Source organism: Protopterus annectens, chromosome 2.part0 (genome assembly GCF_019279795.1).
Source record: "Protopterus annectens isolate FY-2018-M chromosome 2.part0, PAN1.0, whole genome shotgun sequence".
Lineage (NCBI taxonomy): Eukaryota > Metazoa > Chordata > Ceratodontiformes > Protopteridae > Protopterus > Protopterus annectens.
In genome coordinates, this window is record NC_056728.1 from 1,253,292,525 (window position 1) to 1,253,308,464 (window position 15,940).

The 15,940-nt window shown below is 40.5% G+C and overlaps 1 protein-coding gene across 3 annotated transcripts in view; it reads left to right on the plus strand.

Annotated features, from left to right (window-relative positions):
* FIP1L1 (factor interacting with PAPOLA and CPSF1) overlaps positions 1–15,940 on the plus strand; it is a gene marked incomplete in the record, with an annotated part of 1,650,449 nt that overhangs the window by 675,889 nt on the left and 958,620 nt on the right. For all 3 annotated transcript variants that reach the window (XM_044061425.1, XM_044061426.1, XM_044061427.1), the window contains 1 exon segment: positions 15,053–15,149. In XM_044061425.1, coding sequence (XP_043917360.1) covers positions 15,053–15,149 — 97 coding nt within the window.

Here is a 15,940-nt window from a genome sequence, read left to right on the forward strand (position 1 = left end):
ATTTCCGAAACCGGAGTTTCAGACCGAAACAGAGTTGGCTAAGTACCCGTGGGGAACATTTTGGTTTTTCTTGCCTCAGTATTTTACCGGATGTCAGAAAAAGTGAATAACTGTATTTCTTGTGGGAAACAGATACCTCATAGGGATTATCATACCTTGTGTATACCTTGTTTAGGGCCTGAGCACGACGTTGTTGGTTGCCGCTCTTGTGCTAGGTTTAACAAACGCACTATTAAGAGGAGGTTAGACTGTGCCAGGTTAGTGTTTGGGAAGCGTTGCAATTATAAAATGCCGCCGGATGCTCCGACGCCCGCTTCCTCCAAGAAGCGCAAGGATAAAACAGTGAAGCCTAGGGTTGAGGAACCGGCAGTCCCGGACGTTGGTTCTTTGGAAGGCTCAGTGGAGCCGGAGGTTTTGCCAGGAGTTTCCATGGAGTCCCAGGCAGAAACTATACTCTTACAGGATGTGCCTTCTCAGGAGGTAGGCCAGGCTGAGGGGGCTTCTCAGGTGACTGTTCTTCCCTCTCTTCCCAAGGTAGTTAGGGCCTCTCCTTCGGTTGCCAAAACTTCTATGAGAGGTAGGCCTACTTCAGCTTCAGTGGGGGCTTCTCCTACCATTTCAGGTTCTGTACCTAAGAAACATATGCTTAAGATGGCAGAAGATTTGATTACTATGATTAGGGGTTCTATGCCCCGCCTGATAAGAGGCCTAGGGTGGAATCTGAGTTTGAGAGTTTTGAACAGTGTTCTGAGGCTTCAGAATCTTCTGTGGAAGATTTGCAGGAGTATCCTACCTATTCTGATTCTGATGTGGATGATTCCACTCCTACAGCGTCTCCACCTGAGGATTTCTCATTTTCAGAGACTTTGCATTCCATGAGGGAGCACTTTAAATGGGAAGGCCAGGATTACTCTGACTCCAGGAAAAGGCTTAGGGAGTTCTTGTTTTACCCCAGCATAGGCCTTTAGCTATTCCTCCTGTGTTGAATGTGGTGGAAGATGTTTTTGCAGAGGCTTCCTGAACCCTGACTCTTTGCCTCCTGCTCCTGTTAAGCCTGATAGGTATTATAGGGTGCCCAAGCTCATAAATATTTGTTTAAGAGTCCTAGGGCGGACCCAGAAACTATTTCCCAGGGGCCTAAGGGTGTAAAAGCTTCTGTGGTTAAAAATCCTGTCCCCACTGATAAAGAGGCGAGGGCTTTGGATAGGTGGGGAAAGAAAGTGTATACTTCTTCCACTCTAGCCATGAGAGCTTTGAATTGTCAGTTTCACATGTTAAAATATCAGAATTACCTTCTTTCACAATTGAAATCTAAGGTGGATGCTTTGGCGGAAGGTATTGAGTGTAAAGAGTTGCTGGATTTGGTTCATGTGTCCGAACAAGTGGGTAAGCATTCTTTGCAATGTGGTTTTGATGCTGTACAGGCCTCCTCGAGGGTGGCTGCTACCAGCTCTGTTCTTCGCAGGCATGCCTGGTTGAAGGATCAGAATTTAGCTGAGCATGTTAAGACAAGGATTTTGGATGCTCCTTTACAGTCTGATGTGTTGTTTGGTTCGCCTGTGGAAGCTGTTTTAAAGAAAATGGAGGACAAAGCTAAGTCTATGCAAACTGTTAAAGATTTTTGCAGGTGCAGCCACCAAGTTTAGTAGAAATTGGCCTGCTAAGGGGTGGACATATCCTGCTTATGATTCTCAGTCTAGGGGTAGGTCTAGACGTGGTAGGGGCAGGGCTCAAAGTTCTTTTAGGCCTAGAACAGGAGTTCACCTGCTCAGACTTCTGGTGAGGGCAGGGGTCAGTCCTTTCGTAAACAGACCCAATGACCTGTTTCTTCAGCTGCCAGCAGATTCACGCCTGGCAGCTCCTTTGGGGAAGACTGTCTCTTTTCAAAGAAAATTGGGATTTAATTACTCAAGACAAATGGGTGTTGGATATCATTCACCACGGTTACAGATTTTATTTCCATACAATGCCCCTTTCAAAGGCATGCCAGACGTTCCTCCTCTACAAAGAAAAGAGGCTCACAAGCAAGTTTTACAGTTACTTCACATAGGGGCCATTCAGCCAGTCCCTGTGTCAGAGAGGGGCCTAGGATTTTATTCTCGCCTGTTCCTTGTACCAAAGAAGGGGAACACGTGGAGACCAATTTTGGATTTATCTCTCCTCAACACGTTTTTGGACATTCCCAAGTTCAAGATGTTGACGTTACAACAGCTTTTACCTCTGCTGGGCAAAGATCACTGGATGGTAACTTTAGATCTCAAGGAAGCTTACCTTCATGTGCCTATAAGGCTAAGTTGCAGAAAGTATCTGCGGTTTCGAGCTGGAAATTCTCATTATCAGTTCTCTGCATTGCCCTTTGGCTTATCTACTGCCCAGAGTATTCACAAAGGTTCTGGCTCCAGTGATAGCTTACTTCAGGCTTCAAGGAATTCAAATCTATCCTTACTTGGACGACTGCCTGATTCTGGCTCAAGAAAAGGAAGACCTTCTACAGCATCTGGAATATGTTATAGCAGTGCTAAGATGCCTAGGGTATTCTGTGAACGAAATAAAGTCCAGTCTAGTACCCTCTCAAGACATGTGCTTTCTGGGTGTAAGACTGAATACAGCAGCCCAGATGGCCTTTTTAACCCCGGACAAACAAAAGAGTCTGTCACTTTACTTCCATCAACTATCTCATCAGTCCGTGCTGACTGCAAGGACAGTCCTTCAAGCATTAGGGTTCATGGCATCTTGTATTCTGGTGCTTCCCAATGCCAAACTGCATATGTGGAAGCTACAATGGTATCTCAAAAATGTATGGACACAGCACTGCCAGGATTTGGACACTGTCATTCAAATAATACCTTGCATTCAAAAGGAATTTTTGTGGTGGGCTCAGGAATGTCACCTAAACAAGGGACTCTCTGTGACCCGGCCAGAGGCAAGTCAGATTCTAACGACAGATGCCTCGGACATTGCTTGGGGAGCTCATCTAAATGGAAAGTGGATACAAGACAAGTGGCCTGCCAGACTACAGCATCTACATATCAACATGAAGGAGATGTTAGCAGTCCAGTTTGCATTAATGGCTTTCAAGGAGTTACTTCTTCCAGGGCAGGTGTTGATTCTAACAGACAACACAACTGTCATGTGGTACATCAACAAGCAAGGGGGAACACATTCTTATCCTCTATGCAGGCAAGCAATGATTTTATGGGAGACTGCGCTAAGCTTGCAACTAACTCTTCAGGCAAGGTTTCTGCCAGGAGCACAGAACTCCTTAGCAGATGTGTTAAGCAGACAAATCATGGATCCCCACGAGTGGAAACTGGATCTTCATGTATTTCAGAAACTGACAGTGTCATGGGGAACTCCAGACATAGATCTGTTCGCTTCTCCACTAAACCACCAGCTGCCAAAGTATTGCACAAAGGGGTTTCATCACACAGCTTGGAAAGTGGATGCTCTGTCTTTCAGTTGGAAAAACCTTCATGTGTATGCCTTTCCACCTCTACCGCTTCTTCCAAAGGTACTATTAAAGGTCAGACAAGACAGGCCAAGGATGATTTTGATAGCTCCAGATTGGCCTCGGCAACACTGGTACCCACTTCTACGGAGTCTGGTAAAGAAGCCTCCATGGCCTTTACCTCTGATTCCTCATCTGTTATCTCAGAAGGACGGTCATCTGCTCAATGTCAAGCTTCAATCTCTTCATCTCACAGCCTGGCATATTCTGTGTTGAAACACAGCAGGTCTCAACTTCCTCAACAAGTTTTAAATGTGATTATGGAAGCTAGAAGGCCTAGTACTAGGAGAGTGTACGCAGAAAAATGGAAGAGATTTTTATTTTGGAGTACAGCAAAGAATTTGGAGATTTCAGAGCCTAATTTCAGTGTGGCTCTTCAATATCTTACTGAATTATTGGACAAAGGTTTGTCCTTCTCTTCCATAAAGATTCATGCTGCAGCAATTTCAGCTCACTATGATTGTGACCCACCTTTGTTTTCGCATCCTTTGTTCAAGCAGTTTCTTAGAGGGGCAAAGAATATAAGACCCCACGTGAGCTCCTACTCCTGCTTGGGATCTCAATTTTGTGTTGGAAAAACTTACTCTACAACCTTTTGAGCCTGCAGCTACTGCTGAATTGAAATATTTGTCATGGAAGACTGCTTTTCTGTTGGCTATTACTTCTGCAAGAAGGGTGTCTGATTTGCAGGCCCTTATGGCAGTAGAGCCCTTTTTGATTTTCCATAAGGACAGGGTATCATTACGTACTAATCCTTCCTTTATGCCTAAGGTGGTTTCTAGTGTGGCTTTAAACCAAACTATTCATTTGCCTACGTTTTTTGCAGATCCTCAAAATAAAGGGGAAAAGATTTTGCACACTTTAGATGTACACAGGCAATTGCGTTATTATTTGAGCAGGACTAAGAATTTTAGGCAGTCTCAGCAGTTACTTGTTTCTTTTGCTTTGAGTTCACAGGGCAAGCCTGTGTCAAAACAAACTATTTCTAGGTGGATTGGCTTTTGCATTGCATTTTGTTATTCCCATCATGGCAAGGAGATTCCAGCTGGGATTAGGCCTCATTCCACTAGGGCTACTGCCACTTCAACAGCATTTCTAAGGGGGGTGGCAACTAAGGATATTCTGGAAGCAGCTACTTGGAGTTCAGTGCATACTTTCTCTAGGCATTATCACCTTCCTATATACTCTAAGACTAGGGCTGGTTTTGCCACAGCTGTTTTACAAGGCATGTTGTCAGCTCCTGCTACTTTATAATTTGCCAGCCTCCCTTACCTCTGCTTTGGGATTCTACCCAATAGTCAGGACTGCAGCAATGGAAGACGAAGAACATAGTACAGTTTTGTACCTACCATAAATGTAGATGTTCGAGGATTCCATTGCTGCAGTCCAATTTACCCTCCCTCCTTCCCCTCTGTGTTTAGGGGTGGTTGTGTAGGTGAGTTTACATGCTTATATTTTATATATATATATATTGTTGTATATATATTATACATGCTTTTGGTGCAGGTTGTTTTGGGACTTGTCTTTTTGGGTCTTCTGACATCTGGGGCAAGAAAAGACTGAGGATATGACGTCGGTCATGCGCATTAGTACCCTGACGTACTGACGTCAGTCTAATGCGCCCTGACCGACGTCAGCCTTATACTCTGGTATTCGGGCCGACTGGGACGCGGACTATACCCAATAGTCAGGACTGCAGCAATGGAATCCTCGAACATCTACATTTATGGTAGGTACAAAACTGTACTTTTTGATGCTTTGCAGGCTTCTTCTAGAGTGGCTGCCACTGGTTCAGTTCTTCGTAGGCATGCCTGGCTTAAGGATCAGAATTTATCTGAGCATGTTAAGTCTAGAATTCTGGATGCCCCTTTACAGTCCGAAGTTTTGTTTGGTCCTCCTGTGGAGTCTGTTTTGAAGAAAATGGAGGACAAGGCTAAGTCTATGCAGACTGTTAAAGATTTTTTGCAGGTTCAACCTCCTAAGTTTAGTAGAAATTGGCATGCTAAGGGGTGGACGTAACCTTCTTCTGATTCCCAGTCTAGGGGTAGATCTAGGCGTGGTAGGGGCAGAGCTCAGAGTACCTTTAGGCCTAGAACATGGAGTTCGCCTGCTCAATCTGCTGGTGAGGGTAGGGGCCAGTCCTTTCGTAAACAGGCCCAATGACCTGCATTTTCAGCTGCCAGATTCTTCTTGCCTGGCAGCTCCTTTGGGAGGAAAGCTAGCTCTCTTCAAGCAAAATTGGTTTTTAATCACCCAAGACAAATGGGTGTTGGACATTATAAACAAAGGTTACAAGTTTTATTTCCATACATTGCCTCCTTTCAAAGGTATGCCAGACATTCCTCCTCGGCAAAGGATGGAGGCTCACAAACAGATTTCATTACTTCTTCACATGGGAGCTATACAGCCAGTACCTCCTTCAGAAGTGGGTGTAGGGTTTTATTCCCGCCTGTTTCTAGTACCAAAGAAAGGGAACACGTGGAGACCGATTTTGGGTTTATCTCTCCTCAACACTTATTTGGACATTCCGAAGTTCAAAATGTTGACATTACAACAGCTTTTGCCTCTGCTGGGAAAAGATCACTGGATGGTAACTGGATCTAAAAGAGGCTTATCTTCATGTTCCTATCAGGCCCAGTTGCAGGAAGTACCTGCGTTTTCGAGCTGGGAATTTACATTATCAGTTCTTTGCATTGCCCTTTGGCTTATCTACTGCGCCCAGAGTGTTCACAAAGGTTCTGGCTCCAGTGATAGCCTTTTTCAGGATGGAAGGAATACAAATTTATCCTTATTTGGACGATTGCCTGATTATTGCACAAGACAAGGACGAGCTTCTTCAGCATCTACAGTATGTGATGGTAGTGTTAAGATGCCTAGGGTATTCTGTGAACGAAACAAAGTCCAGTCTAGTACCCTCTCAGGACATGTGCTTTCTGGGTGTGAGACTGAATACAGCTTCCCAGAGGGCCTTTTTGACCCCGGACAAACAGAAAAGTCTTTCACTTTATTTCCATCTAATGTCTCTACAGTCCAGGCTGACTGCAAGGACAGTCCTTCAAGCCTTGGGGTTTATGGCATCTTGTATTCTGGTGCTTCCCAATGCCAAATTGCATATGAGGAAGCTTCAATGGTATCTCAAAAATCTATGGACACAACACTGCCAGGATCTAGACACTGTCATTCAGATAATACCTTGCATTCAGAAGGAATTTTTGTGGTGGGCTCAGGAATGTCACCTAAACAAGGGACTCTCTGTGACCCGACCAGAGGCGAGTCAGATTCTAACGACGGATGCCTCGTACAAGGCTTGGGGAGCACACCTCAATGGAAAATGGGTGCAAGACACGTGGCCTGCCAAACTTCAACATTTGCATATCAACTTGAAGGAGATGTTAGCAGTACAATTTGCATTGATGGCTTTCAAGGATTTACTTCACCCAGGGCAGGTGTTGATTCTAACAGACAACACAACTGTCATGTGGTACATCAACAAGCAAGGGGAACTCATTCACCCTCTTTGCAGACAAGCGATGATTTTGTGGGAGACAGCTCTCAGTTACAACCTCAATCTTCAGGCAAGATTTCTTCCAGGAGCACAGAACTCCTTAGCAGATGTATTGAGCAGACAAATAGTGGATCCTCACGAGTGGAAATTGGATCCTCAGGTATTTCAAAAGTTGACAGTGTCATGGGGAACTCCAGACATAGATCTGTTCGCTTCTCCACTAAATTACCAGTTGCCAAAGTTTTGCACAAAAGGTTTCATCCCACAGCTTGGAAGGTGGACGCTCTGTCATTCAGTTGGAACAATCTTCATGTATATGCCTTTCCACCTCTACCTCTTCTGCCCAAGGTTCTCTTGAAGGCCAGACAAGACAAGCCATCCATGATCCTGATAGCACCGGATTGGCCTCGACAGCACTGGTACCCACTACTGAGGAGTTTGGTCCGAGAGCCTCCATGGCCTCTGCCTTTGATTCCACACCTTTTGTCTCAGGAGGGCAATCACTTTCTCAATGTCAGAATTCAGTCTCTGCATCTAACGGCCTGGCATATTCTGTTTTAGATTCTGGAGGTTCTCAGCTTCCACAACAAGTTTTGAATGTTATTTTGGAGGCCAGGAGGCCTAGTACAAGGAAAGTTTATGCTGATAAATGGAGGAGAATTTTTATTTGGAGCAAAGGGAAGGACTTTGATGTTTCCAAGCCTAATTTGAGTGCTTCCTTACAATATCTTACTGAGTTATTAGACAAAGGTTTGTCCTTCTCCTCCATAAAGGTTCATGCTGCAGCCATTTCGCTAATTATGACTGTGACCCTCCTTTATTCTCTCATCCTTTGTTTAAGCAGTTTCTCAGAGGGGCAAAGAACATAAGACCCCACGTAGAGCTCCTACTCCTGCTTGGGATCTCAATTTTGTGTTGGAAAAGCTTACTCTACAACCTTTTGAGCCTGCAGCTACTGCCGAGTTAAAGTATTTGTCATGGAAAACTGCTTTTTTGTTGGCCATTACTTCTGCAAGAAGGGTTTCTGAATTACAGGCCCTTATGGCAGTGGAGCCTTTCTTGATTTTTCATAAGGATAGGGTATCTTTGCGTACTAATCCTTCCTTTATGCCTAAAGTGGTTTTTAGTGTGGCCTTAAACCAAACTATTCATTTGCCTACTTTTTATGCAAATCCTCAAAATAAAGGGGAGAAGATTTTGCATACTTTGGATATTCACAGGCAGTTGCGTTATTATTTGAGCAGAACCAAGGAGTTCAGACAGTCTCAGCAGTTGTTTGTTTCTTTTGCTTTGGGTTCACAGGGTAGACCTGTTTCAAAACAAACTATTTCTAAATGGATTGGGTTTTGTATTTCTTTTTGTTATTCCCATCATGGTAAGGAGATTCCGACTGGAATCAGACCTCATTCCACTAGAGCTACTGCAACTTCTACTGCCTTTCTAAGGGGGGTAGCTACAAAGGATATTTTGGAAGCAGCCACTTGGAGTTCAGTACATACTTTTTCTAAACATTACCACCTTCCTCTTTATTCTAAGTCTAGGGCTGGATTTGCCACTGCAATATTACAGGGCATTTTAGCAGCCCCTAATGCTTTATGATTTTGCCAACCTCCCTTTCCCGTTGCTTTGGGATTCTACCCATAAGTAAGGACTGCAGCAATGTGAGATGAAGAACATAGTACAGTTTTGTACCTACCATAAATGTAGATGTTCGAAGATCCACATTGCTGCAGTTCAATTTTCCCTCCCTCCTTCCCCTCTGTAGCTTAGCATGGTTATATGGTTTGGGTGATGGCTGTAGTGGGCATATCTTTTGGGAAGGTACTCTGTTTTTTGTCTGTGACCTTTCTTTTAGGGCCTTCTGACATCTGGGGCAAGAAAAGACTGAGGATATGACGTCGGTCATGCGCTTTTATACCCTGACGCTCTGATGTCAGGGCTGTGCGCCCATGACCGACGTCAGCCTAATACTTTGGTATTCGGGCCGACCGAGGACAGCGGACTACCCATAAGTAAGGACTCATAAGTAAGGACTGCAGCAATGTGGATCTTCGAACATCTACATTTATGGTAGGTACAAAACTGTACTTTTCCTGCATATTATTTGTTACCCTTTTCAGGGTATTTATATTGTTGGCAAACTCGATCTGAGGTCATGTAGAGAGAGCAGGGCATTATGGGTGAGGGGAGGAGCTGAGAGCTCGGATCCATAGCTGGAAAACCATGCCGGTTTGGATCCGATATCGAATCCATAACCCACAGGTTGCAGACAGATGACTACACCTACTCAGATGGAACATTATGGTGAGTACATAACTTCTAATTCTTGAATTTGTTCTTAGGTTTAATTTCTAATGGTTCCTTCAGGTTTTTCCCTTTGCTGAAAGCTATTTTAGGTTTGTTTTCCAATTTGTTTTTCATATCATTATCAGATGTTCCTTCCCAATACATATTTAATTTTTAAATTAATCTAGGGGTACATTCACTATATTCCATAACCATAATATCATTTCCATAAACAGGTTTTAGGTCACTTCTTTGTTACCTGTGTTATCTATTTTTAATATTGATGGAAAATTATTAACTTTATTTTTGATCATCTCTTTTTCTCTCTCTCCCTGTTTTTATCAGTAGCTGCAGGGGGGGTAACCTCTCTCCCTAAACATAGTTATCAGTCTTTTCATCACTGAAGACCATGTCATCACTCAACCATTCTCGATAATCTAATAATCTGTCCCTTAACCATGCTTTTTTCTTGATGCGAGGGGTGACGACTATCAAATCTTAATAGTGAATTTTTAAATACATTTTCTTTCTAAAAATAGTGGAAGTTAACTCCCCTTTCGTTACATCTTTCCACAAAAAAATATCCAAAAAATCCATTTCATGTGTCCTGTAAGTAAATCTCAAACACTGAGTAGTAGCATTCAACTATTCCCATAAATTCTGTGACTACTACTTGGATGCCTGTCCATAAAATCAGTATGTATTCCAAAAATCTGAGGAAGCTCAAACTTTTACTTTTATATTGAGAATTAAACACATGTTGAGCTTCTCATTCTGCCAGTACTAAATTTGCAGATATTGGTGTGCACTTGGCACCCATAGCTATACCAGTTTTTTGATGAAAATGTTCACCTTCAAAAAAAATAAAATAAAATTGTTTAACAATACACATTCCATTAATTCTATCAAAAAATTCACTTTTACATCATCTAGTCTACCCTAACTCCTAAAACATTGACTATAGTATTCAAACCCTGATTTGTGGGGTATAACACTGAACAAATTTATGACATTAATTGCTAAAAACAAAAAAAAAATATGTTTGTGTTTACTTCTCTGTGTTTCCAAACAGTGCCATGAATCTTTTAAAATGTTTTCTTTTTTTAAATACTTTTACTATAGTGGTCAACAAGGGCTGCCAGAGTTTGTCTTAGACCCCCGTAGCTGACTCTGTGGGTCTAAATTGGGGGGGGGGGGTCATCCTGATTCTTGTGCATCTTCAGTATCCCGAACAAAGCCGGGATAACTGGTACTTTCACCAACAAAAAATCCAGTTCAGCCTTTGTAATCACATCTTGGCACCAAGAATCCTACAGAAATATATCTATTTTCGTATACGCTCTGTTTATTTCGTTGCGAGATACCCTTTCATTAAATTGATTCATCATTTTAAGATGTCATACATCTTACATACATAATCCATCTCTGTCATGATGACCCCCCCTCCCCCCAACCTTTGTCAGGTTTCATGACTGTAGTCTTTGTTATGCATCAATTCACTCAAACCCTCTCTTCATTGGTTAGATTGTCTGTAAGTGTTGCATCTATTCTATCCATCTTTCTAAAATCCCCTTCACATAAGCGTTCAAAAGCAAATACTAAAGGATTATTTGGGGGCTTTAAAAATACTTTTCATTTTTAGTGCTCCCCCATCTCCCAAAGGGGGAGTATAGATGTTTGTGATGAAAAGAATAAACATAAATTTAACTGTCTAATATACAACTTTAGGTGTATCCATAGCTTAGTAAGGTCAACTTTGTGCACAGGAACATTATTCATACCTTTACTTAGTAACCTAAGATGTGCTTCCTGAATGTCAGTCACTCAAATTATATAACACAAAACCCGATGGGTAATCATTTGTATTTCATTAGTGTATTCAGCAACATTTTCAAAAACATTTTCAAACCCATTTTCAATATTTTCAACATTCAATGCATTGTAAATATTTTGTGATACAACACTGTCATGAAGGCATATTAATTCCTTCTCCCTCTCCCCCTCCATGCTGATTTGTTCATAGTCCAACTGTTGACCCCCCCCCCCCTGTCCAGGTCTGCTGTCCCCGAGTCTCTAATTGTTCTGAACGTCATATCTGAAGAGGGTGTTCCAAAAAATAAAAATTTCAAACTTCAAATTATAAGTGCTTTTAATGAACTTGATTATATAGGAATGAGAGGGAATAGTGACATAAACTGTGACAATGCTAACCAGGGTAAACATTTTTTGGAACACCCTCCTCAGATATGACGTTCTGAATGTTTAAAAAGTCGAGGAGAGCAGACCTGGCGAGAGGAGTTCAACAGCTGGACTATGAACACAGACCTGGCGAGAGGAGTTCAACAGCTGGACTATGAACACATCAGCATGGAGGGGGGGGGATTAATATGTCTTCATGACAGTGTTGTATCACAAAATATTTAAGATGTTTTGAATGTTGAAAATGATATTGAAAATGGGTTTAAAAATGTTTTCAAAAATGTTGCTGAATACACTAATGAAATACAAGTGATTACCCTTCGGGTTTTGTGTTATATAATTTGAGTTACTTTGACATTCAGGAAGCACATCTTGGGTTACTAAGTAAAGGTTTGAATTATGTTCCTGTGCAAAAAGTTGACCTTACTTAACCTATGGATAAACCTAAAGTTGTGTACTAGACAGTTAAATTTGTTTATTCTTTTCATCACAAACCTCAATATCCCCTTTGGGAGATGGGTGAGCATTAAAAAGGAAAAGTACTTTTATACCCCCAAATAATTCTTTAGTATTTGCTTCTGAATGCTTATGTGAAGGGGATTTTAGAAAGATTGATAGAAAAGATGTCACATACAGACAATCTAACCAATGAAGAGAGGGTTTGTTTGAGAGAATTGATGCATAATAAAGACTACAGAGTCAGGAAACCTGACAAAGGTGGGGTTGGTCATCATGACACAGATGGATTGTGTGTAAGATGTATGACATCTTAAATGAGTCAACTTAAAAAGGGTATCTTGCAATGAAATAGTGTGTATGCGAAAATAGATATATTTCTGTACGATTCTTGGTGCCAAGATGTGATTACAAAGGCTGAACTGGATTTTCTGTTGGTGAAAGCACCAGTTATCCCGACTTTTGCGGGATACCAAAGATGAACAAGAATCAGGTTGATTTCCCCATTTAGACCAACAGTGTCGGCTAGGGGGTCTAAGACTGAAACTCTGGCAGTCTTTGTTGATCACTGTAGTAAAAGTATTTTAAAAGAGAAACAACATATTTTAAAAGATTCATGGCACTGTTTGGAAACATTGAGAGAAGTAAACACTAAAACAGATTTTTTGTTTTAGCAATTGATATCATAAATTTGTTCAGTGTTATACCCCAAAAATTAGGGTTGGACTACTGTAGTCAAAGTTTAAGGATTTGGGGTAGAGTTTTTTTGGTAGAATTAATGGAATGTGTATTGTTAAACAATTTTATTTTTTTTGAAGGCGAATACTTTCGTCAAAAAAACTGGTGTAGCTACGGGTGCAAGTGTGCTCCAATATTTGCAAATTTAGTATTGGCAGAATGGGAAGCTCAACATGTGTTTAATTCTCGATATAAAAGTACATTTTTGAGCTTGCTCAGATTTTTGGATGATATGCTGATTTTATGGACAGGCACCCAAGAAGAAGTCATAGAATTTATGGAATATTTGACTACTGCTACTCAGTTTTTGAGATTTACTTACAGGGCACATGAAATGAAAATGGATTTCTTGGATTTGTGTTTTTTGAGGAAAGATGTAACAAAAGGGGAATTAACTTCCACTGTTTTTGGAAAGAAAATGTATTCAGATTCGATATTAAGATTTGATAGTAGTCACCCCTTAAATAATAAAAAAAAAAAAAAAGAGCATGGTTAAGGGACAGATGGCAGTGATTAAATGAATAGACTGATAACTATTTTTAGGGAGAGAGGATACCCCCGCAGCTATTGATAAAAACCAGAGAGAGAGAGAGGTGATCAAAAATAGTTAAGTTTCCACCAATATTAAAAATGGATAACATAAGTAACAAAGAAGTGACCAAAAAAAAAAAAAACATTTTTGGAAATGATGTTATGGTTATGGAATATAGTGAATGTGTCCCTATATTAATTTCAATTAAATTAAATATGAATTGGGAAGGTGCATTTGATCAGGATATGAAAAACAAATTGGGAAACAAACGTAAAATAGCTTTCAGCAAAGGGAAAAACTTGAAGGAACTATTAGAAATGAAACCTAAGAACAAATTCAAGAGCTATAGGTCCAGGATGAGTAAATGTGGGGCATGCAGGTGGTGTAAGTACATAAACGATGGACCATGTGTAGCAATTACTGGGTTTCACAGGAATCTGCAATGTCCAAGAAAGGTGTAAGTATGAAACTAATGTGGTTGTATATGTGGTCACCTGTACAGCATGCCCAGGATTTTATGTAGGAAAGACAACAAAGAAACTAAAAAGATTCACGGAGCACGTTAGAGGCATTAAAAATAAGAAACTCAGCAGTGCTTTATATGTGCACAGAACAATATGTACAAATTTCAAAAAAATGTTATGTTTTGTTATTGAAAAAAATCAACATTTAGTGACAGAGGGGGGAGATCCAAAATTGTTAGTAGAATTAAAAGGAACAGAATGGCAGATTAGGTTGAACGCCAAGAAGGAGCTGGGTATAAATGACTATTTCTATAGCAGCAATTTTGAAGTATAGCGCGAAACACGTATAATACGAAGAGAAGATGACACAGTAGGTTAAGCACTGTATGTTTTTAATGCATGAATTCAATGTGAGATTGTATTTTTGGTCTAAGAGTACAACACACCTAGTTCAGTTTTTGGTGTGGCAGTACTTTTGTGTATATAAATATACAAAAATTTAACAATGCTCTATTGTTTAAATTATTTAATGGTTTTAGATAATATATAGTTATATTTTCTGTTGCTACAAGGGCAGTTTTTAGCATGTAACAAAAGACTGGTGTAAAAGCATTGTATTGTGATTATTGTATGTCTTGTATGTTTTAAATGGGGGTTGTATTTTCTAATGAACTGGGTTAGTCTTAAGGGTGGATTAGCAATTAATCAATAAATTATCAGTGTGGGAAGGGAAGCGATGTAAAAGAAGAGGGAACCTGCTTTGAAATATTGACTCTGATGATGCCCTATATTATGGGCGAAAGCGCTTAGTCAATGTGGTGGTGTGTTCAATTAAGTTAATTTTGCCTTAAAATGAACGGGACGTTTTATTTTTATTACTACTTGTAGTGTATTGGTTGCATCGGTTAATTTTTTTTGTTTGTGAAACACATTTTATGCACATGTTACTGCCAATCTAAGTATAAAATGGGCAAAGAACAGTGACCGATATACTGTGCATCACCATTGCTGTTGTGGTATTTGCATTGTTTTAATGGCTGTTCTGTGTTCTTTTGCTATATTGGAAGGCTTTTAATTACTAAGTTTCCCAGCTTCTGGTTTCATCTCGGTTATGAATAATTAAAAAAAAAAAATATGGAAAAAAGATGAATTTTGCTGCCAGTTATTGCTTTTGGATGCATAATTCTTTTGAAAAAGTTTTCTTAACTGAATCCTTGGACAATTAGAATAAGGACTGATGGGGACAAGATGGATTTCTAATGCTGATCTGTTTTGAGTATATAGTTACTCTACTGAAACACGAGTCCATAAGTATGCAAATGCTGTGCCTGAATGATGGGTTTTCTTTTGATTTTTATTTCCAGAAAGTCATCTGTGTCAGTAGATGTACTTGTGCAGAATAGTATAATAAGTCGTGTGGAAGGAAGGCGTCGTGCAAGCACAGAAGGCAACAATATACAGGTTTACATACATTTTCTTTTTTTTCTTTTTTGTAGATGCAGAAATCTTTATTTTTTTTGTTACATTTGTGCCTTGCAAGTGGATGCTAAAATGTAGTAAGACCCTAGAGAACTGTTCTAACTGTTCTTGGATAACAAGCAGGCTCCTGTGTGAATAGCATATTTAAGTAAAACTGTAGTATGCAATTTTTTTATACTGCCTTCAGCACAATAGTTAATCTACCTATCTTATCAAGCAGTTCTCTGATACTATTCAGAATAATGTTGTTTTCTGTTTTGTGTGTTCTGGTATCAGTATGCCACAAATAAGCTTGGAGCTGCCTTCTCTCTGAAAGGTATAACGTTTATCGTAGAGACTGATAGTAGTGATTTTTTTCCCCATGAAGTTTCGCCTACTACATGGCTAAACACTGCAAGCCTTCAGGCTTCTCTGTGGTCTGTATTCAGCTTACCCATCAGTTTTGCTATCCAAAAGCAGTATAGTACCTGGAACAATGTACTAAATAGGGGCTTCTCCATCACTAAACCCTTCAATATTTCACCTTTGTTTTTTTCCTCTGTACTTCCAGTCAGGCAGCCAGTTTCCTCCTTATGTAGCATTTTGGGCCCACGGTGTGTTTTATTTTTCCAGCTACCTCTTGTGAGGTAGTGTTGATGGGTTTGCTGCAGTCCAGATATAGCCAAATGGCTCCCCTTGTCTTCCTCATTGCTGACAAATCGTAAAAGTGAATGATGCTGAACTGTTAACATACTTCCTCTGCGAGTTTACGTTTTCATTCATTTTACAGTAAT